Source organism: Clupea harengus, chromosome 21 (genome assembly GCF_900700415.2).
Source record: "Clupea harengus chromosome 21, Ch_v2.0.2, whole genome shotgun sequence".
Lineage (NCBI taxonomy): Eukaryota > Metazoa > Chordata > Actinopteri > Clupeiformes > Clupeidae > Clupea > Clupea harengus.
The window spans coordinates 18,262,500-18,283,547 of record NC_045172.1 but is presented as its reverse complement, the minus strand read 5'-3'; the positions used below and the strand labels follow the sequence as shown (position 1 = coordinate 18,283,547).

Genomic DNA, 21,048 nt, shown 5'->3' with positions numbered 1-21,048 from the left:
AAGGGCATGGAGAAAATAAACACAGAGGGGGCGGCTTGAACACCTGTGGGGCAGCGAAGGAAAACACAATATGAGAAAATAAACGTCAATGATGCTGAAATGAAAAAGCTAAAACATCCCAGTGAAAACAATCAGTTGAAATAACAGCTAGAACAGATAACAGATCATCTTCAGCCTCGTGCATTTCCATTCAACCCCACTAGGGGAGTATGTCTCCTCTGGTTAGAACGAGAAGCTCAGCGGGTTGAGCTGACACAGGTGTGTCATAATTGGGCTGATGGTGTGGGAGGGGCCCGGAGTGGTGTGGATCAATTAAGGAAGAGGGCCATGAGAATACAAGAGGGTTCGCTTCCACGGAGACACTCTTCCCAAATCAATCATGACTAAGCAGACTCTTCGTACCGCGTGCGTGGTGTTCGTTTTTCTTGGATTATTTTGCGATGCGCAGCAGTGGAACATGCCCATGCTGTTTAGAGGACTCAATAAACCTTCCTCACTGTCCGACCTGAGCCAAGCCATATTAGAGACTAATCAGTTGGAACTCAGCAGACCTGCTCAGAATATCTCTGTAGTGACACCTGAACCTCACCAGCTGGATCCAGATCTGGCGCTGGTGGACTCTGCCAAGCCTGCGCAATTTCAACCCAGAGGACGTCAACCACTTCGGTACCGACCAAATCCAATGAGAATAGCTCAAGGCTCAAAGACTCTAGAACCCAAGCAGCCAGTTGTAGCGCAAGGACCTTTAGAACCATACAAGCCAGGTCAACCCAGAGAACGTTCTAGGCCCCAGGAGCCAGCCAAAGAACCTTCTTTAGACTGGGTGAAAAGAGAGATGCTGGACACAAACCAAAACCTTCAGTCATTGGGCTTCAAGAATCCTTTGCCAGGCCCGGTGTTGAACCCAGTGACTGTAGCATCTAAAAAGGCCCCAAGCTTTGAGCTCAGGCAGCCTGAACCAGCCCAGACCGTTTGGGTGGAGTGCAGGGAGTCGTCAGTTCAAGTTCAAGTGTACCAAGACCTTCTAGGAAATGGTCAGTTCATCAAGCCAGCTGACCTTACGATGGGAGGCTGCCAGGCGGTGGGCTTAGACGATCAGGTCCTGGTCTTCGAGTCGGAGCTCCAAGGATGTGGCAGCGAAATTACGGTGAGATGTTTCCACTGCTGACACAATGTGTGAGAATGACAATGTTATGTTACAGGCTGTATTGCAATCTCATACCTGTATATTGCCTAAGTCAAATGAATGACTCTATCTACAGATAACTGAGGATAAACTCACTTATAAGTTCACTCTGATCTACAATCCAAGTCCACTATTGGATACTCCTATTGTCAGGACCAACGAGGCGACGGTTGCTGTGGAGTGTATCTATCCCAGGTAAGAGAGCGTTTAACTGCAGTGCCGTCAGTATCTTCATATTGTTAGTCCTGGAACAGGTGAAACACTTTGCTGTCTGGGGTTATAGTCCTCGGCCCTAAGCACACCAGTTTGTGTATGCATATTTCTAAGCATGGGTTATGCCTGTGGAAAAGCACACACACATGAACTGTGTATGCATTGCGCCTGCAGACAAACTCTGATACAGGTATGTACTGTGCCTGCAGGAAACACAATGTTAGCAGCAGTGCTTTGAAGCCCACATGGGTGCCCTATGCCTCCACCAAAGAGACAGAGGAGGTTTTGATCTTCTCTCTTCATCTAATGACTGGTATGGAAAGTAGTCCGCTCCTCGCTGCTTTCAAATGCAGCCATTGAACTACAGCTCTTTTTGCTCTGTTTTGCATTAAAAAAAAGTCCTGGCCAAAACTCAAAAAAAAAAAAAAAATGTTTTGTGTTATTGACATTTACATTCCTTCCAACAAATTGGTTGGGGCATTTTTAAATAATGGATGTACAATGTTCTCTGCAGATGACTGGCAATCTGAGAGGCCCTCCAGTACCTACTTCCTGGGTGGCGTCATGAATGTGGAAGCGTCTGTTCTACAGGCTCAGCATGAGCCGCTACGAGTGTTTGTGGACAGCTGTGTGGCCACTACAGGCCCCGATATGAATGCTGTCCCAAGATACTCATTTATAGAGAACTATGGGTCTGTATAAGTTTGGCTGGCCGCCCTCAAATGGTTATATAAAAGAAATCCATAAACTGTGAAACTCAAATATGATATTGCTTTCCGCAGATGCTTCACTGACGCCCGGCAGACCCAATCTAACTCTCAGTTTATGCCACGGGTTCAGGACAACAAGCTGCAATTCCAACTGGGAACTTTTAGGTTCCATCAGCAAGATACAGGTTCTGTAAGTGAAAGGTGATTGGTAAAATGGTGGAACATGGGTCTGACTTCATTTTGATTTTCATGATGAACAATCAGCTTATGCTGTTGACACTGTAGAATTTATACAGGCTCAGATCTAAGCCCAGGGTTCAGGTAGGGGTCATGGGTAGTTGATATCACATAACTGACCATTAAAATAGCTATACCCACCCTCTTATCCTCTTCCATCTCAAACCAACACCGACTAAAATGAAAGCCAATTTAATAGAGCACAGAGGAGTCAGAGGTTTAGTTCACTTTCAGTAATGGAAAGAGAACGATCATCCTGTTGTTGGAATCTAAAATCAAGGAAATAAATAACTGTCATTTTTAAGTAATGTTTGGAAAAAAAGGTTGTCTAACATTTGTGTCATTTTTGACTGCAGATCTACATTACCTGCCATCTGAAGGCAACCTTTGCGTCCACGCCAATCGACTCCGTGCACAAAGGCTGTTCATATTCAGCTGAAAGGAGCAGGTTTGTCAGACAACATCCTACAGATTAACTTCTTGGCTTCTACCAACCGTCATATCCTGATGTCTGTTTTCTCGCAGGTGGATGTCTGCTGATGGCAGGGACGAGGTGTGTGGCTGCTGTGACTCCAGCTGTGGCGGGAGAAAAGTCAGAAGTCTTGATGGTATCATGTCCTGCTCCTCCTTTTGTTGTTGCTACGCTAACAACCACCAACAGTTGTACAAACAGATGATGTGTAAAGCGTGTTAACACTTTAAAAAAAAGAATAAAGCTAAGTCAGCGTCCACAGTGCCGGAACACCAGACGCAAATGCTCCCCTTCTTAATCTGCAGGTTTAACATTTCAAGGCAAAGCTGTGCTTGGCCCCATCACTGTCCAGGACAGACCTGTGCTGGAGAGGATGGAGGCGTCTCCTGAGATCCAGGAATCACCAAGTAAGATCAGTAAAGGTCCTATGTATTTGGGTTTTAAGATCAGTAAAGGTTCTATGTATTTGGGGTTTAAGATCAGTAAAGGTCCTATGTATTTGGGTTTTAGGGGTGAACATGGTCTTGGCCTGTTGAAATGGTAGTACTACAATGTTTCATATCATTATGCCAATGTCCTTTCTAGATGTTTCCATTGAGGTTGTGGTGTTGGGTGGGGTCGTTGCGGCAGCTGTGGTTGTGTGCCTAATGGCACTGGGATCCATGCTGTATAGGAGACTTCACAAACCCACCATCCCATCATGTGTCCGCACCTAATAAAAACATTTTAGTCATCCATTTTGGTTCGGCGACTCATTTTTCTTCTGCATTGGTTGATTACTATGCTTGGTCATCCCTACAGTTTCATGTTTTTTGAGACGGTTAAAGGCTACAAACATTAATTAATTTAAAAAAAAAAAAAAATCTTCTACATGTAATGGGGTTCAACATGGCTATTACATCCACACGGTTGGATGGATCTCATGCTACATTGTGTACACTGTGTACAAACCCATCTGTAATTCATCTTGGGGGTAGACCCACAGACAGGGCTTTCCAACAGCAGGAGCCTTGATTGAAAATATGGAACAGCACCTGCCCTAAAGCATGGTTCTCACTGCCCATGAACTCTGAAGCTGTAAATGAAGAGCTTTCCTGAACTATAAAGGAGGACAATATAAAAACACATTTTACTGCTTGTAGCGTGGCTCTGAGCCATAACAGATAGTGCCTCCTCTGTGATACCAAAAGCATGACGAGCAGCAATACACGAACCAGGGAAGAAAAATAGATGTAATTAAAAAGGCCATAAAAACGACACCAGCGGTGCTTCATTCATGGAGAGAGCGACACTGCTGTTTAATAGGCTGGATGCTGCTCCGCTTGGCAGCACTCGGCACTACGAGCAGCCAGCACCAACCCGCCGGGGTCACGAAACACATGTTTAATGGCGCTCCAGTGTTCCACCACATCGCCACACCACCCCTCCTGAATTTCAAATCCAGAGTTGTTTGGGGTTTTTTATTATTTTTTTTCCCCTTCTCTTTTTTTCCGTACCCTGAGATGGAGAGAATGCTGAATTAAAGAGAGCAGTGTGAGAACCGTGTGGAGGTCAAGGCTCAGGCTTTTTGTGTGCCGTAATGGAGATGGAAATGCTGGGAAAATAAGGGACTTGATGCTGGAAATGCCCTGCTTGTGTTTCACATACTTGTTTGTCTCTGGCTCAGGGAACAGTGTTCAGTGATGGTCCGAATAAGTACGGCTCATTTTACTGGGTGTTTAGCAAACCCAAGAATACTGCCATACATGTTCTCTGCGAAGTGGCTATCGGCATCTCTATCTCAGGGCAAAGGGGCTGTTTGAATTGGCTGAGGGTGCATAGGGGAAGTTACACAAGCGCAGATCTGAACTGAGATTCATGCTTTGTTTTCTCTGGCTGAAATAACACCTGGAAGAAAGACAATAAACAATCCGGGGCGATGTATAATTCAACACGGCGCTGCAATAACACCTTCTCTCACCCATAGCACTTCCCCCTCGTGTTCCTGCATCTCTCAGGCTCCCACATTTACAGGCTCAAACTCTGTGTAAATATATGCTTTACATTCAGATTCCGCCATTGGTTCTGGACTCTGCATCCACACACACTTGGACCAGACCTCAGAAGAACTTTTCTTACCAAACTTTCTGGCTCAAACTAAAAACAAAAGTTATGCATGAAAAAAATGAATCACTCTCAAAAGATTTTTGCACATCAATCAAATTATGTGTATAACAAAGGTGAGAGGGGTGTCTATTGTTACCAGCCTCTTAAAATAAAACACTCATCCATCTCATGAGCACATCCAAGGTAATGCAAGAGCTTGGATTTAACGCAGAGGGGGGTCATGATTTGCCTCCACTATGAACTTCAAAGCTTGTCGAACGAAGGAGGACATATGAGATCAAGGCTCACCCTCAGACAGACGGTTGCAATTTTGCCAAGTGCTCTCAGGCCAGCCCTGACACATGGTTAAGAGGCCAGGTCTGCGGGCCGGGGATACTTCCTCTCCTTTATTTCAATGCTGTCCGTTTGATGTGTAGTGAAGTACCCCAAACCTCCATCCCGACTAATCCAGGCTCTAACTCCAGAAAGGGGATTGAGTGGCACTTTTTATTTCCTGCTTCTGATTTCGGGGGGCTGTAAAGCAAGAATGCTTTACAGAAAATGAAACGACACAGGTCTGCTGTGCTGAGTGACGATACATTTCCCTTTGCCAACTTAACGTTCATCTGTTGCTGTTAGTAGTTGCACGGCTTCGAGTTCCGTTCTCCTCCACACAAAGGATAAAGGAGAACACAGAGAGAAGTGGCTTTGGGAGACTGAATGCCCCCTGTCAAAGATGGAGACGACTCCTGTCAGAACTCCTAATTACCCCGTTAATTAAGATCCTGGTTGACAAAAAAAAGCTTGATAATAAAGGAAGTGATTTAATTACTCTAGTCGTGCAGCCCTTAGTTCCAGACACTCAGGAAACAATTAAATCCCTCTTAACCTCCTTAATGGCTTTCAGAGAGTCTGGACCAGTCTGATTTATTCTATTAATAACACATAGATTATGAGTGATCACCGACTACTCTCAATGAGGCAAAAATATGTTAATGGTTTGAGGAAATGATGCCCCGGACAATTTGCTTAGAAAGAAAGAAAACAATATAATACAATATATGCTTGTTAATGTTGACAGGGATGATCTCATTAGTTTGTCATCTAACCATCAAATGCTTCTGGGAATAGACAGTGCCAGTTCTTATCAGAGGTTTTCATCATGTTAAAATAATCAAAATGTCCAATAATGCATCAATAAAAAGGATCAATGAAGAGTCAGCAAGAGGCTGTTTGTGTGAGAAAGGGATTTCCTCTTTGGTATGTCTGGCTATCAGTCTTTCCACTGGTCTGGTGTCTGGTCACTTCCTGATTAAAGGGCCCAATCTTCTTCCTGAGGGACACAGGAAGAGGCGTGCAGACTGACTTTTGACCCAGAAAACAAGACCCATTGATCACCTCACGCAGAGCGTACACACTCACGACCACACAAGGACACAGTGGACACACACACACACACACACACACACACACACACACACACACACACACACACACACACACACACACACAGGCCTATCACAGTCAATAGGAAAAAAAATGGTTTTAGTATTTATCTCAAAAACTAGTTTATATTTCTGTATTATACATGCATTATATTATCTATTGAAATTGCTTGGAATCACACATATACCAAAAAAACATGCATCTCACCCAGCTCACCACTGCAAAAAATAATATAAACATGAAATATGTGCCAACAAACACTGGACCTAAGGTAAAGATACTGTTGTACAGATGTTTTCTTGATTCCCAGGTTTTCGTTCCAGGCCAAGTCAACAAGACCTGCTCTGAAATCAGTTATCTAAATGAAAGAGATTCCTCACAAATAAACCACGAACCCTAGGAACTGTGTACACAGTGATGGTTGACATAGATACCATATGCTGTTTAATGTAGGCTTTTCTTTCGTTCTCCCTTTCTTGCTCTTCCACAGAAAGCGATTTTGGTTTCTAAGCAAACCTGGCATCGTGCCTGGGGCTGGTTAGGCAAGAACCTCAAAAACATTACAAAAGAAAAGCAGCGTTTGCTCCATGTTAAATGAGGCTTTAGCAGAGCTTTGGACTTCAAACTTAGAGGGTTTGCAAACTATTTCGACAGTCCCAATGTGTGTCCCACTGTTAACAGAATGGTTCACTCGAAGTTGAATACTACAGAGTGGGCTCAGATCCGAGAGGCTGAAGGCATATTTTGTTGAAAGCATCTAACTTAATCTGCCAGTGTAACACAGAGTTTTACCATGGCAAATGTCCTACAAAAAGTCACACTGTAACTGCACAATATTTAATTTCAGTTTATATACGGGGGCATAAAGGTCTTTGCATAAAACATGATGTGTTTGCTCTAGGAGTTTGATTCTCTACCACATGCCTTCCAGGTGACTTGTGCTTGCGCCTATCTCTCTCTCTCTCTGTGTGTGTGTGTGTGTGTGTGTGTGTGTGTGTGTGTGTGTGTGTGTGTGTGTGTGTGTGTGTGTGTGTGTGTGGGGGGCTTTTGGGAGTGTCAAAATTAGCACCCTAACTTGGAAACAGGATCTAGGAAATGTAGGGCTCTGTATCCCATGGGGGCCCCAAAATGTGTCTGCGCCCCCATTAATGTTTGCATTCAGAGCTGTGTTTGTCCATGTCCTGCAGAGCGTGACCTGAAATCCTGACTGGCATGTTGACGCTACATCAGCACGGCATTAAAATGCATTCATCTCTACACTAATGCTGCCAAAAAGTACTGCCTGAAAAAATAAAGGCTATTCTGCATTCAAAACGCGACGAGACAACTGCTCCCTTTGGACTCGTCAGCAGTGAAAGCTGTCAGCACCTTTCTTTCATTCCGCTGTGGCGACACCGAATCCCATATGGGATCTATGATATCCTGGTCTATCAAGTGGGATCGTAACCAGGTCTTTGAGCGTAGCTCAAATGAAGTGAGTCTGTTTTGGGGTTACATCTACAGAGAGAAGAGAGGCTTCCTGTCTATCTGTCACCAGCCTATAAAACAGGCTTCCTGCTCGCTTCAGGTATGAAAACAGGATTTACCGTTAACTCATGAACGGTCTATACTGTACAAATCTATCAATGTCTCTTCACACTCATGCGTGACATTCAGCAATATTACTGTTAGTGCTCTATGGGTGAGAATATGACCCAACACCCACAACAAAACATTGTAGGCTACGTCTGCTTAAGCAGACCAAGGGTTCACACTTCACGTAAATAAATGCAGTTTACAGACCTGCAAAGTCTGCTAACGCTGACCGGGTTTAAAACGTAGGATAAGCAGTCAACCCACTGTGTGGTCAAACGTACAGAAGAGCAATACTGTCCTCTGCAGTTCAAAATAGAAAAGAGCAGGTACGCAACAACGAACGATTTATGAAGAATCTATTTATGTCATCCATAGATTAATTTACTGTAGGGCTATGTGACACTAAATGTATCATTACACTATTCATTAATCTCATTATCACTACTGACTCGAACAAGTCACAAATGTGTGACATTGGTAGTGTTATCTAAGGCAAGTCTGCCTTTATTTCAAGCCTGCCTTTATTTATTGTCTGAAACCATTCGCTATATTAGTAGTAGTAGTAGTAGTAGCCTAGTAGGCTATGGACAGTAGGTCATTTTAGTACTAAACGGTTATTTTTGACGATTTGGAGACTCTGCATTGGTATGACGTAGTTGGCGACTTTAGATGTAATGTTGTCGTCATAAAGGCTTTACGATTATATTCGATGCGCATGTCTATGATCATCAGTCGAGGCTTTCAGCAAACTGTTCAGCGGGCGCTCTGAGATTTATCAGCTAAAAGTGAATATCGCTCAAAACTGACGGTTGTGTCGAAAATCTGCTGGTAGGCAGGAGGGGTTCGGTGGGGTTCCAGGCATGTTCGGCTGGCCCGTGGCTATTTTTAACTGGCTTGGAGCCATGTTCAACTTAAATCTTTTTTACTTCCTTGATCCTGAGCCCCCTGCGCTGTCTGCTATAGATGTTGCTGTCCAGGCCCTTGGAAATCATATGGGCCCTCTCCTTCTTCTACTCATATACATTATTTGGCACCTTAGTACAAATTATTTATCATTGTTTTTAAAGGTAAGATCACTTCAGAAATGTTGGTTCCAACCTGGCATGACCTCTACTTAAATTAACCTTGGACATTTGTGAAAAGAACTCACCACAATGTAATTTCTTATGTTATATAATGTTATTTTATTTATACAGGATGACACCTTTGATGACATGGTCTTGTGAGTATTTATTGTTTAAACGCACAAGTAATTTCAGTTTTTAAATGAAATGAAATTGCTTCCTTTTAAGTCATTAATATGGAACGCATTTGTTTATTTGTACAGCGATTCACTCAACAAATGGGCTGAATGCAGTTTTATGGACAGTAGTGAATGCACCCTCAGGCTCTCCCTCTCTCATCTGAGTCGGATAGAAAATGTACTGGAGGCTGATGGCTCCTCTGAGGATTCTTCAGACATCACCTGTGCTGGGTCTTGCCATGAGCAGGCCACTGCCTGTAGAGGTGGCAACACCAAAAGCAGGGAGGATGGAGACCTGAGTGTCACCACAAGTCATGGCTCAGGTCAACCAAAGATCTCTCTTTGGGCGCAGCTACCGTTGGATCGCCTGCCATGCAGTGAGCCCATGGATGATATGGAGCCTTCGGCAACATCTACTTTTAACCAGGCCAACCAAGAACAATCGCAGGGACCCAAGACAGTCAGTCTGTCACATTGTGAGAGACGCATCAAAAACAAAGTTGCGCACAAGCGCTGGAGACTGGGCTTCTTGATGATCAAAATTGTGAGGATGCTGCTGCCAGCAAGGCTTAAAACACAAACGCCAACTTCTCTCAGAGTCAAAACCAAGACTGTGAGAACAGCCACCAGGCTTCCTTGTTTCCTCACACGGTCAAAGAGTGAGGCAGAAAACTCCAACCCGACACCCATCCTGATGTTCTCCCAAGTCATCAGACCGTCCTTCATCCCTGACATGGTCCGGCAGAGGCTGGAGGCTCATGTGCGCCGTAAGACAAGTCAGCGCCTGTGGGGCTTTCCCAATCTGGTCATCAAATATGTGGGAGACCATGTGGTCCTACTGAGTGCCAGTAATGGTAGGTCTGTGCGCAATGCTGTTATGAATCAGCTCTTCAAGGCAGAAATCGGCCTGTGCTTGAAAAGGAGAATTGAAGTCACTGAGAAATTACAGAACCTGTCAAAGCCCTCCAGGAAGGAGATGGGTGTGCTGATTTGTAACAAACAGCTTGCAGAACACCCCGAAATCCTCATGAGAGCAACCACTCCATCCATTGTTCTGGATGGTATGTTGGAGGAAGTGACATCAGTCAAGACGAGGCTCAAGAACAAACTCAGGAGGAAATTCTTGGAGGTAAAACTCTCCAGAATTCCAGGAAAGGTGCTTCAGTCATACCACACAGCGGCATACATTACTAGACAGCATAAGACCCGTCCAGCTTTGACACAGCAGAGCTCCCCCTGCAGGCTAAGACATAGAGTCCATCTCTTGAGAAGAAAGACTCTACCATTTATGAGTCAGGAAGACCTGAGCCACATAGAACTCAACCTGAAATTTAAGCACACCGAAAACCAGCAGGGGAAGTCAACACATTACACCCTCTCTCTAGAAAAAATGGTTAGAATAAACTAGATAAATATTACAATAACTAAATAAACATTTGCATTGAAAATTATGAAAGCACCTGTGTCAGCATATATATATATATATATATATATAGGCTACATACATATAGGCCTAGGTTTTGTTTTTTGTTATTAAGGTTTTCTTAGGCTTATATCTTAAGCTAAATCTTTACATTTCACAGTACATTTTTAAATTGTAGTTTATGATTTGTAGTTTTATAAATTAATCATTGTACATGATTAGATTATTTATTAATTATGACGCTGAATCCCATATGGGATCTATGATATCCTGGTCTATCAAGTGGGATCGTAACCAGGTCTTTGAGCGTAGCTTAAATGAAGTGAGTCTGTTTTGGGGTTAAATCTACAGAGAGAAGAGAAGCTTCCTGTCTATCTGTCACCAGCCTATAAAACAGTCTTCCTGCTCGCTTCAGGTATGAAAACAGGATTTACCGTTAACTCATGAACGATCTATAGGCTACTGTACAAATATGTCAACGTCTCTTCACACTCATGCGTGACATTCAGCAATATTACTTTTAGTGCTCCATGGGTGAGCATATGACCCAACACCCACAACAAAACATTGTAGGCTACGTCTGCTTAAGCAGACTAAGGGTTCACACTTCACATAAATAAATGCAGCTTACAGACCTGCAAAGTCTGCTAACGCTGGGTTTAAAACGTAGGATAAGCAGTCAACCCACTGTGTGGTCAAACGTACAGAAGAGCAATACTGTCCTCTGCAGTTCAAAATAGAAAAGAGCAGGTACGCAACAACGCACGATTTATGAAGAATCTATTTATGTCATCATCCATAGATTAATTTACTGTAGGGCTATGTGACACTAAATGTATCATTACACTATTCATTAATCTCATTATCACTACTGACTCGAACAAGTCACAAATGTGTGACATTGGTAGTGTTATCTAAGGCAAATCTGCCTTTATTTCAAGCCTGCCTTTATTTATTGTCTGAAACCATTCGCTATATTAGTAGTAGTAGTAGTAGTAGCCTAGTAGGCTATGGACAGTAGGTCATTTTAGTAGTACTAAACGGTTATTTTTGACGATTTGGAGACTCTGCATTGGTATGACGTAGTTGGCGACTTTAGATGTAATGTTGTCGTCATAAAGGCTTTAAGATTATATTTGATCCACATGTCTATGATCGTCAGTCGAGGCTTTCACCAAACTTTTCAGCGGGCGCTCTGAGATTTATCAGCTAAAAGTGAATATCGCTCAAAACTGACGGTTGTGTCGAAAATCTGCTGGTAGGCAGGAGGGGTTCGGTGGGGTTCCAGGCATGTTCGGCTGGCCCGTGGCTATTTTTAACTGGCTTGGAGCCATGTTCAACTTAAATCTTTTTTACTTCCTTGATCCTGAGCCCCCTGCGCTGTCTGCTATAGATGTTGCTGTCCAGGCCCTTGAAAATCATTTGGGCACTCTCCTTCTTCTACTCATATACATTATTTTGCACCTTAGTACAAATTATTTATCAGTGTTTTTAAAGGTAAGATCACTTCTGAAATTTTGGTTCCAACTACTGCATGACCTCTACTTAAATGAACCTTGGACATTTGTGAAAAGAACTCACCACAATGTCATTTCTTATGTTATATAATGTTATTTTATTTATACAGGATGACACCTTTAATGACATGGTCTTGTGAGTATTTATTGTTTAAACGCACAAGTAATTTCAGTTTTTAAATGAAATGAAATTGCTTCCTTTTAAGTCATTAATATGGAACGCATTTGTTTATTTGTACAGCGATTCACTCAACAAATGGGCTGAATGCAGTTTTATGGACAGTAGTGAATGCACCCTCGGGCTCTTCCTCTCTCACCTGAGTCGGATAGAAAATTTACTGGAGGCTGATGGCTCCTCTGAGGATTCTTCAGACATCACCTGTGCTGGGTCTTGCCATGAGCAGGCCACTTCCTGTAGAGATGGCAACACCAAAAGCAGGGAGGATGGAGACCTGAGTGTCACCACAAGTCATGGCTCAGGTCAACTAAAGATCTCTCTTTGGACGCAGCTACCGTTGGATCGCCTGCCATGCAGTGAGCCCATGGATGATATGGAGCCTTCGACAACATCTACTTTTAACCAGGCCAACCAAGAACAATCGCAGGGACCCAAGACAGTCAGTCTGTCACATTGTGAGAGACGCATCAAAAACAAAGTTGCCCACAAGCGCTGGAGACTGGCCTTCTTGATGATCCAAATTGTGAGGATGCTGCTGCCAGCAAGGCTTAAAACACAAACGCCAACTTCTCTCAGAGTCAAAACCAAGACTGTGAGAACAGCCACCAGGCTTCCTTGTTTCCTCACACGGTCAAAGAGTGAGGCAGCAAACTCCAACCCGAAACCCTTCCTGATGTTCTCCCAAGTCATCAGACCGTCCTTCATCCCTGACATGGTCCGGCAGAGGCTGGAGGCTCATGTGCGCCGTAAGACAAGTCAGCGCCTGTGGGGATTTCCCAATCAGGTCATCAAATATGTGGGAGACCATGTGGTCCCACTGAATGCCGGTAATGGCAGGTCTGTGCGCAATGCTGTTATGAATCAGCTCTTAAAGGCACAAGGCCTGTGCTTGAAAAGGAGAACTGAAGTCACTGAGAAATTACAGAACCTGTCAAAGCCCTCCAGGAAGGAGATGGGTGTGCTGATTTGTAACAAACAGCTTGCAGAACACCCCGAAATCCTCATGAGAGCAGCCACTCCATCCATTGTTCTGGATGGTATGTTGGAGGAAGTGACATCAGTCGAGATGAGGCTCAAGAACAAACTCAGCAGGAAATGCTTGGAGGTAAAACTCTCCAGAATTCCAGGAAAGGTGCTTCAGTCATACCACACAGCGCCCTACATTGCTAAACAGCAAAAGACCCATCCAGCTTTGACACAGCAGAGCTCCCCCTGCAGGCTAAGACATAGAGTCCATCTCTTGAGAAGAAAGACTCTACCATTTATGAGTGAGGAAGACCTGAGCCACATAGAACTCAACCTGAAACTTAAGCACACCGAAAACCAGCAGGGGAAGTCAACACATTACACCCTCTCTCTAGAAAAAATGGTTAGAATAAACTAGATAAATATTACAATAACTAAATAAACACTTGCATTGAAAGTCATGAAAGCACCTGTGTCAGCATATATATTGGTTTTATTTTTGTTTTGTTTTTGTTATTAAGGTAATTATAGGCTTATATCTTAAGCTAAATTTTCCTAATTGAATGCGTACATACATTTTCTTGGGATATTTTGAATAAAACTGGGCCAATGAAGAAGTAAAAATGATGGCAATATTTTGAATAAGTATAACAGTATTAGCATCAAAAACCACAGTTTGAAGTCCTGTTTTTTGCGAGTAGCCTATGCTACATCACAATAAACGATAATGTAAATGGATCATGAAATATAACTTTATGGCCTATTTATCCTGCAAGATGCATTGCTTTTGCACCATAAGACTGATTTAGACAATTGCAACAAGTTATGCAAGACGATAGTACTATGTGGGTTTCCCTCTTAATAACGTCAGTGTCATGTACGATAGGACGTCTGAGAGCGATCAGCAGATCTGTCACGGTAGTTGGCTGTTTTGGTTAAGGGAACTCCATGGACAGCGGGGGCCTTGAAATAGAAACTTTGTCCCAGCCTGTCAGACGGAGTAGGGGCGTTTATTAGGCCATTTGAAGCCACAAAAAGCCATCTGAAGTTAGCGTATCTTAGCAGCTCAATTAAGACACACTGGTCAGCTAGCAACAACAAGCAGAAAGAGAATGAGAACAGAATGATATAAGCTATTTCATACACAAATGGGATGGCAGGACTACACTTTCTGTTGTCCTTACAGAAACCAGAGACTGTTCAGGAACAGCACAGAGGATTTTTGCTGAAACCTAACTGAAGGGGTAGCAAAGTGGCAAAATCTATCTGTTGGGGCGTTTAGAACGTTCTGATTACCCTCGCGTCTATCACTAGGTTTTGATACTGCGTCATAAACAAGAAGCGTCAAATGAGCCAAGGCAAGTCATTTACGCCAGTTGAGGTTTATTCCTAGTAGCGTTTGGTTCTGTTTTCAGGATCAGTTATGAATTGCGTTTGACCGACCCGGCCACCACATAGGGTGGATACTCGTAAATGTTAACCGCAAATTTTAGATTTCGTGTTCCCAAGCCTTTAAGGCCACTGCCTGAATTATTTGCAAGTGAGGGGTTTGGATTAATACCATATGATAATGTCAGTTGTATGATAGCTATTCTCTTCTGTTGTATACTCTGGAGACTCATTTGGTCCTGGGGCATCTTGAGTAAGGTAGGCATAAGATTTGACCTGCCTCTTATTTGAATAAATGTAGGTTGGTTTTGATTTTCTACACAAGCTCATTACCTGTTGTTTTCCTCTTACAGGATGGAGAGTCCCTCAGGTAAATTCCCTCTTTAAGTTAAACACATGTTTATCTTAGTCCAATCAGTGCTGTTGTTGTAAATAATTATTTCTCTATTCAGGCAGCAGAGAAATTATGACTACATGAGTGGCATATACCTCATTCTCAATTTCTACAACAGTATCAAACACCAACTAGAAAGGTATGAGGAGCAACTCAAGTGTGCCTTCCAGCAAGACTCGTCAGGTTCTGATTGGTCTTCGTCGTGTAACGAGCAGTCAGTGCCAGGATGTAGCAGCCGACCCAGCTCACACAGCAGCGGTGATAGCACACACTCAAGAAGTAGGAGACACAGCCCTCAGCATCTACACCGTCTACGAAGAACCACCAGTAGGACGAGCTTTCACGAAGCCAGCCCTTACCCTTTTCCAAAAGAATTAAGCGTTTCTCCCATGCCATTGCCCTTGGAGCATCTACATTGTAGCCAGTCAACTCACTCATATGAGAAGCCATATTACTTAGCACCAAGAATATCACCTCCGGATGCAGTATCTGGCAAAAATGAGACGACCGAGAGGCCTGTAGTTCCCATTGCACCATGTCAAGCTGAGACTGTAGCCAGGCGAGACACTTCAACCTGCCACGAAGTCAGACTCCCGAGAAAATCTCCCCGCAGGCTTTGGCAGTTTGCCATTTTAATTGTTCAGATAATGGTGATGCTGCTTCCTGCAAGGCTGAGATATGCCCAGAAAGTATCCATAGTGAAGACCACAACAAAGGTACTAAAAGTAGCCTCCATTCTTGCATCTGCTGGCCCCCCGGTGACCATCAAGCCAACCTCTCAAATGGCCAAAGTATCCTTAAACTCACAGGTGTTCTTACAGAAGCTGGAACTTCACTTGCGCTGTAAGCTGAGCGAACAACTTTGGGGTTTTCCCAAGCTGGTTATCAAGTATGCTGGCGAGCAAGTTGTCCATCTGCGATTGTCCGGGAGATCAGGCGACAGGAGAGCCACGCAAGGTGAGGGTAAGGCTGAAGTCAGCAAGCTGCAGCCTGGTGATCGGCTGAAGAAGTTACATCACAGGTATCCAATGGCCCTCGATGACCTTGATGTGCCCAACACCAGTCTAATCATCCAGCAGGCGGAGCACTCAGAGATCCTTAGGAACCCTGAAGCCCCATACAGAGCTCGACAGGATGATCATCTGGGAATAAAAATTCACACAAAAAAGGAATGTAACCTGGGTATGCGGCTGGAAACGAAACGAGATATGAAACAATTGGAGGCACAAATCAGGAGAAGACATAGGCTGGCCAATCGTCACACCTTCCACAGCCGGTCACGTCACCCTCACATCTTGACCATCTCTGCCATCGTCTCGACACAGACAACTCAGCCTGACTCAGAGAAGAAAGGGCCCCCTCTTAAAGGAAGACAAGCCATTATGTTTATGAACCAGTTCAGCCTGATTCAGATTGAACAGAACTTGACCCTGAAACGTGAGAACCACCTTCAGGGGAAGCAGACTCCCTACACCCTTTCTCTGGAGGAGATGGCTGCCACCTCAACCCAAGATCATTTCTGTGTCCAGAATGAGAACGAGGGAAGAACATCTGGTTCCTGGTTCTCGAGGACACCACCATGAAAAAGCCTGTCTTCTGCATACCCCACTTACCTCCCCACACCAAGTGCTCCTGAAAAAAAAAATGAAAATAAAAAATAAACCATACTGGGATTGTGGTCTCACATAGTTTGAATAATAAACAAATAAATGAGGTTACACCTCATTAGTAAGGTTGTCCTGCTTTTGCATTGAACAGCTTAGGAAGAATCTTAAAAAGACATTCTTAAGAAATTACTGATTTTGTGCGGAAGAGTGAACACTTTAGAAACTGCAACACCACTGATATGGGTTTCTTGAAATGTTTATTTAAGACTGAAGTGTTCATGAAGTTCACCTGGGTCCCTGTACAGTTGAGACTGGTGAGATTCTTCTTTCTTGTGTTTTTCTTATTATATTGTCAGCTTAGAGCAGGGAAACTGAGTTAAGTATGTGACCAGTGCTTATGCTCACTGGGAGTGTCAGGGGGAAGCGTACTTCATCTTGAGGTAATACTAACATGGTACTTTTTTATCCTAAACCAGTGGACTGGTGATCGGGTTTGTGTTTAAAAGGCTACTGGCTTTGGGGTAAACCCGTGAAGCCCTTTCCATTCCAGGGACACTGTACATGTCTGTGCATGAGAAGACAGGAAACTCAGTCTGAGTCAAATGCATAATTAAAAGCACTTACATGATCCTACTGTTTCCAATAGAAGTAATTATACAAACTAAACAACTCACTGTTTACAGAAAAAAATAATACTTAAATGTTTTGGCCCTCACAAAATTTTTTAAACTCATATCTATGTGTGCTCTCCAGAGAATAAATATAGCATTACTTCAGTGTACAAAGAAAAAGATTAATGAAGAGTCAAATTAAATAAATTTAATAAGGTTTAGGCACCTGGCAGAAGATACACGTTTTATCGGCAGGTTTTTTTTTACCAGTTTTTTTGTCTGTTTGTTTAGTTTAACACACCTCCCAACAGATTCTGCAGCGCTGGAGGCAGTGAAGAACCTGGACATGAGCCAACAAGCTCGCTACCGGCACAGCACAGTCCTATTACAATGATACATCGGACAATGGGTGGGTTGCCTGAGAACATGCTGAAGTGTGGCCGAGAAGAAAACACTGTTCTAAGAATTGTGTTGCATCTGACAGAATTCAGTGGCTAAGAATTATTCCCTTGCTTTACGATCAATCATTAAACACTCTTTATACCCACAGAGTAAGAGCTTTTTTTGACAAGGGTAAGCCATGCATTCCAGATCCACTGTATCGTTCTTCTAGTTTGCTGCTCTGTTGAAGTAGCGGGACGTGACAAAAGGCTCCACAAGATAATACACACATAAATAAACAACACCTAAAGGCTTTGCCTTCGCCTCTAGTGTGTCAGCGATTGGCAATTGCCTCCTGGCCAACACACAGAGCCAAGAAAGAAATACAAAATCTGTCCACCACATCACAAAAAAACTAGCAGGGGGAGTTGGAAAAATGAGAAACATGGCTAAATTGCACTCCAGTTATGCAAGTGTTTGTGTCTGTGTGTTTTTCTTTTTGTGCAAGTGTGCATTCCAGCTGTGGCACCACATTTCTGAGTGTGATGTCACAGCCCCGCTTTAAAGGCAAGAGCTACACTATTGAGTCCAGTAACGAGGCCAACGCCTCCCCTCTGTCCCACACCAACTTCAGCCCTATGTTGTGTAGTAGTGTAGCAGTGTGTAAGTGTGTGTGTGTGTGTGTGTGTGTGTGTGTGGAGGGGGGGTTGAGTGAGAGTGAGTGTGCATGTGTGTGTGTGTGTGTGTGTGTGTGTGTGCGTGTGCAGATGTGTGTGAGAAAAACAGGGCTGATTGGCATAAGAGAAGCCTAGAGACAAAATGTGCAGTGGGCTGACTTTGTTGTGCTGTCATGGCAACAGGGGGAATGTGCGCGCACGTGTAATCGTAACTAAAGCCTCCCCACTGGCTCAGGGAGGCTCACCAGCTTCCCTTCTCCGTCTGTCTTTTATTTCCCTCTTTTGGACCGCCCCTTCCTCCCGCCGAACTTCCCTCCTCCTCCTCCTCCTCCCGGGGCCGAGCCACTGCCGGAGGAGGAATGGGCGGGTGGCGCCGGGGCGGCGGCAATGTTAATCTGACCCTCCTGGATCTCCTGGCGGGCCTCGTCGGGCATGTGGTCGATCTGCCGCTGCGCCTCCAGGTAGAACATGACGTCGCGCAGCTGCTCCTGGAGCTCGCCGATGGCCAGGTCCTTGTGCTGGGCCACCTCGTGCGCCTTGCGCTGCTCGTCCTGCAGCTGGGCCTGCAGCTCCGTCTGGTTGGCGCGCAGGTAGCGGTTCATCTCCTGCTCCTCGCGCAGCTCCTGCGTCAGCTTGGAGAGGCGCGTGTTCAGATGGGTGCACCTGAAAAGAGAGGGACAGAAAGGAAGGAGAGAAAAGCAGAGGAATAAGGGGAATGGAGGGAAGGAAAAGTAAGGAAGAGATGAATCAGTGAGAGTGAAACGGAGAATTTGTGAGAGCAAAAACAGGAGACTGGGTGTAGGTGTCACAATAACAAGGGCGTTTATTGCCAATAACAACATGCAGGGGCTGAGTGTTGGAAGAGGAAAAGCTTGAGGAAACTCCCAGAAGCGTGGAGCAATCACCATCATTAAATGATAAAGATCTCCATTTTTAACACTTTTCTAAACCATGGTAATATTGTCCTATTGTGCTTTCATGGTTGTTGCATAGTAACACTTTTGAGAAATGCCACACTGGCTGGCTTACCGCTACTTATTCAATGCTCTGAAGTTGTGAGAATGAGTTAGAGAGATCAGTTAGTACACTATAATAAATAAATGTTTAGTACGTAAGATGACTTGTGTTAGTATGTAAGCATGCAGTGTGGGAGTCGTACGTACTTCTTCTCCATGGACTGCTTCTCTTTGGATATTTCGTTCAGCTTGAGCTCCAAATTGTCGCACCTCTCAATAGTCTCCTTGAATTTGGCTTTCATGTTGTTAATCTGCAGAAACACAGATGGGTGCATGGGAACATGAGCTTTTGCAACACTATTACGAGAAACAGTATTATAAGCTACATCCGTTAGCAGAGTGCTGCTGGGTTTCCTCAGCAGCTAGCTGAGTTTTTTCCAGCAACTGTAGGCCACCTTCACCCTCACTTCTCTCTGTGTCTTGTACTATGATGAGAACCGTAACGGCAAGCAGAAGTAGTCAGCGGACTTCAGACGTTGCCTCTGGCACAGGAAGGAAGTTTGGCCAAAATGCAAACGAATGGGCAACATAGCCTGCGTGAGAACTGGAAGACAGGAAGAAAAGCCTTCATGTCGAAACACCCACCTCCTCTGCTGTGTCTTTTTCAAGATGGACAATCTTGTTTTCCCAGTAAATGCGTTGTGACTCCAGTTGGCTGGTCAGCAGGTAGGAATACTGTGGGAAGAAATCATGCGTGCATATTTAATTACTTCCAGTTCATGCTTAATCTTGCATGCAGGAATAGAAAGACATCAATTAAGAACCCCACAGCCATAGCTGCAGAGTTGCCGTGGCAATTCTGATGTATACTGATAAATGCAGTCATAAGATGTTGCTATAGTCAAAGCAGTAATAACTGCATGCCTAACAAAACTACAGCTAGTTTTAATCTGAAGTCATAGTAATGTTACTAATAGTCACGACCCAAAAATGTTGTATTCACAGCATTCTCACTACAGGCACTGTAATCAATGTGGTAGATCAACAGCTGTCGCAAACCGGCAGGCAGTCTTGTGGTTATGCTGTAACAAATGCTCCCCGGACAAATGAGGAACCAATGTCACAAGTGCAGTTATGTACGTAGTTGTGGCAGGTGTGGTAGAGCAAACACACGCACACGTATTATGGTGTGCCGACATTACCTCTAACTGCAGAGCATCGATCTTCTCATCCTGGCACGTGTCTCCTTCACATTCGTACTGCACCATCTTCCCATCGGTCTTACTGGCCACGAGACGATGGACATAATTATCTTGTCGAGGCACAAAACAAGGCAGCATCAGCAGCAGCGCAACCACTCACAGGTATTAGACCAAACGTTGCTACAAAGGCTACAGCTTCATTGGTTAGTCTAACTGCTCACCCCACCCACCATCGCTATAACGCGCACTAATGGGTCTCTAAGTACGAGCTGAATCGTTCTCTGAATCAGCTGAATCATTCTCTCGCTCTCCAGAAGGCCAATGCATAGCTTTATTTCCTTTCAGTTATGTCATTTCTGATTTCATCCAAATTCAGTTTGAAGCAGCAATGTACCTCCGGCGTAGTCCCAGACGCGGTGGTTGGTCAGCTGCATGGCGTAGGTGTGCTGCGTCTCCTCAAAGTGCTTGTAGGCATGGCGACTGACGTACCGGCCACACCCAATATGGCCACAGATCAGGCAGATCCACAGGTTCTTTTAGAGGGAGAGGCACGAGAAGAAAAGACGTAGCGTAATATGAT

At 44.2% G+C, this 21,048-nt stretch overlaps 4 protein-coding genes across 4 annotated transcripts in view; 3 read left to right on the top strand and 1 right to left on the bottom strand.

Moving 5' to 3' along the window:
• Positions 1-343: 343 nt before the first annotated feature.
• Positions 344-3,555, top strand: LOC105911758 (zona pellucida sperm-binding protein 3-like). Its single transcript, XM_031558634.2, has 9 exons — positions 344-1,147; positions 1,263-1,381; positions 1,609-1,712; positions 1,914-2,091; positions 2,182-2,299; positions 2,703-2,794; positions 2,872-2,954; positions 3,124-3,225; positions 3,404-3,555. The coding sequence occupies exons 1-9, from the start codon at positions 380-382 to the stop codon at positions 3,532-3,534; spliced, it is 1,695 nt and encodes a 564-aa protein (XP_031414494.1). The 5' UTR covers positions 344-379; the 3' UTR covers positions 3,535-3,555.
• Positions 3,556-8,676: 5,121 nt separating this feature from the next.
• LOC116218210 lies at positions 8,677-10,618 on the top strand. The gene is made up of 3 exons (XM_031558824.2): positions 8,677-8,991; positions 9,121-9,146; positions 9,252-10,618. Exons 1-3 carry the CDS (start codon positions 8,785-8,787, stop codon positions 10,573-10,575), a joined length of 1,557 nt encoding a protein of 518 aa, XP_031414684.1. The 5' UTR covers positions 8,677-8,784; the 3' UTR covers positions 10,576-10,618.
• A 4,106-nt stretch (positions 10,619-14,724) lies between these two features.
• On the top strand, positions 14,725-16,685 carry LOC122128599. The gene is made up of 3 exons (XM_042702908.1): positions 14,725-14,898; positions 14,994-15,010; positions 15,093-16,685. The coding sequence occupies exons 1-3, from the start codon at positions 14,725-14,727 to the stop codon at positions 16,615-16,617; spliced, it is 1,716 nt and encodes a 571-aa protein (XP_042558842.1). The 3' UTR covers positions 16,618-16,685.
• A 196-nt stretch (positions 16,686-16,881) lies between these two features.
• LOC105911901 (BRCA1-associated protein) overlaps positions 16,882-21,048 on the bottom strand; it is a 5,227-nt gene continuing 1,060 nt past the window's right edge. The window contains exons 2-6 of the mRNA XM_031558539.2: positions 20,863-21,001; positions 20,469-20,578; positions 19,912-20,001; positions 19,474-19,577; positions 16,882-18,973 (exon numbers count right to left, since the gene is read on the bottom strand). Of these exons, the coding sequence (XP_031414399.1) occupies positions 18,580-18,973; positions 19,474-19,577; positions 19,912-20,001; positions 20,469-20,578; positions 20,863-21,001 (837 nt within the window). The 3' untranslated portion in view covers positions 16,882-18,579. The remainder of the gene's footprint in view (positions 18,974-19,473; positions 19,578-19,911; positions 20,002-20,468; positions 20,579-20,862; positions 21,002-21,048) is intronic.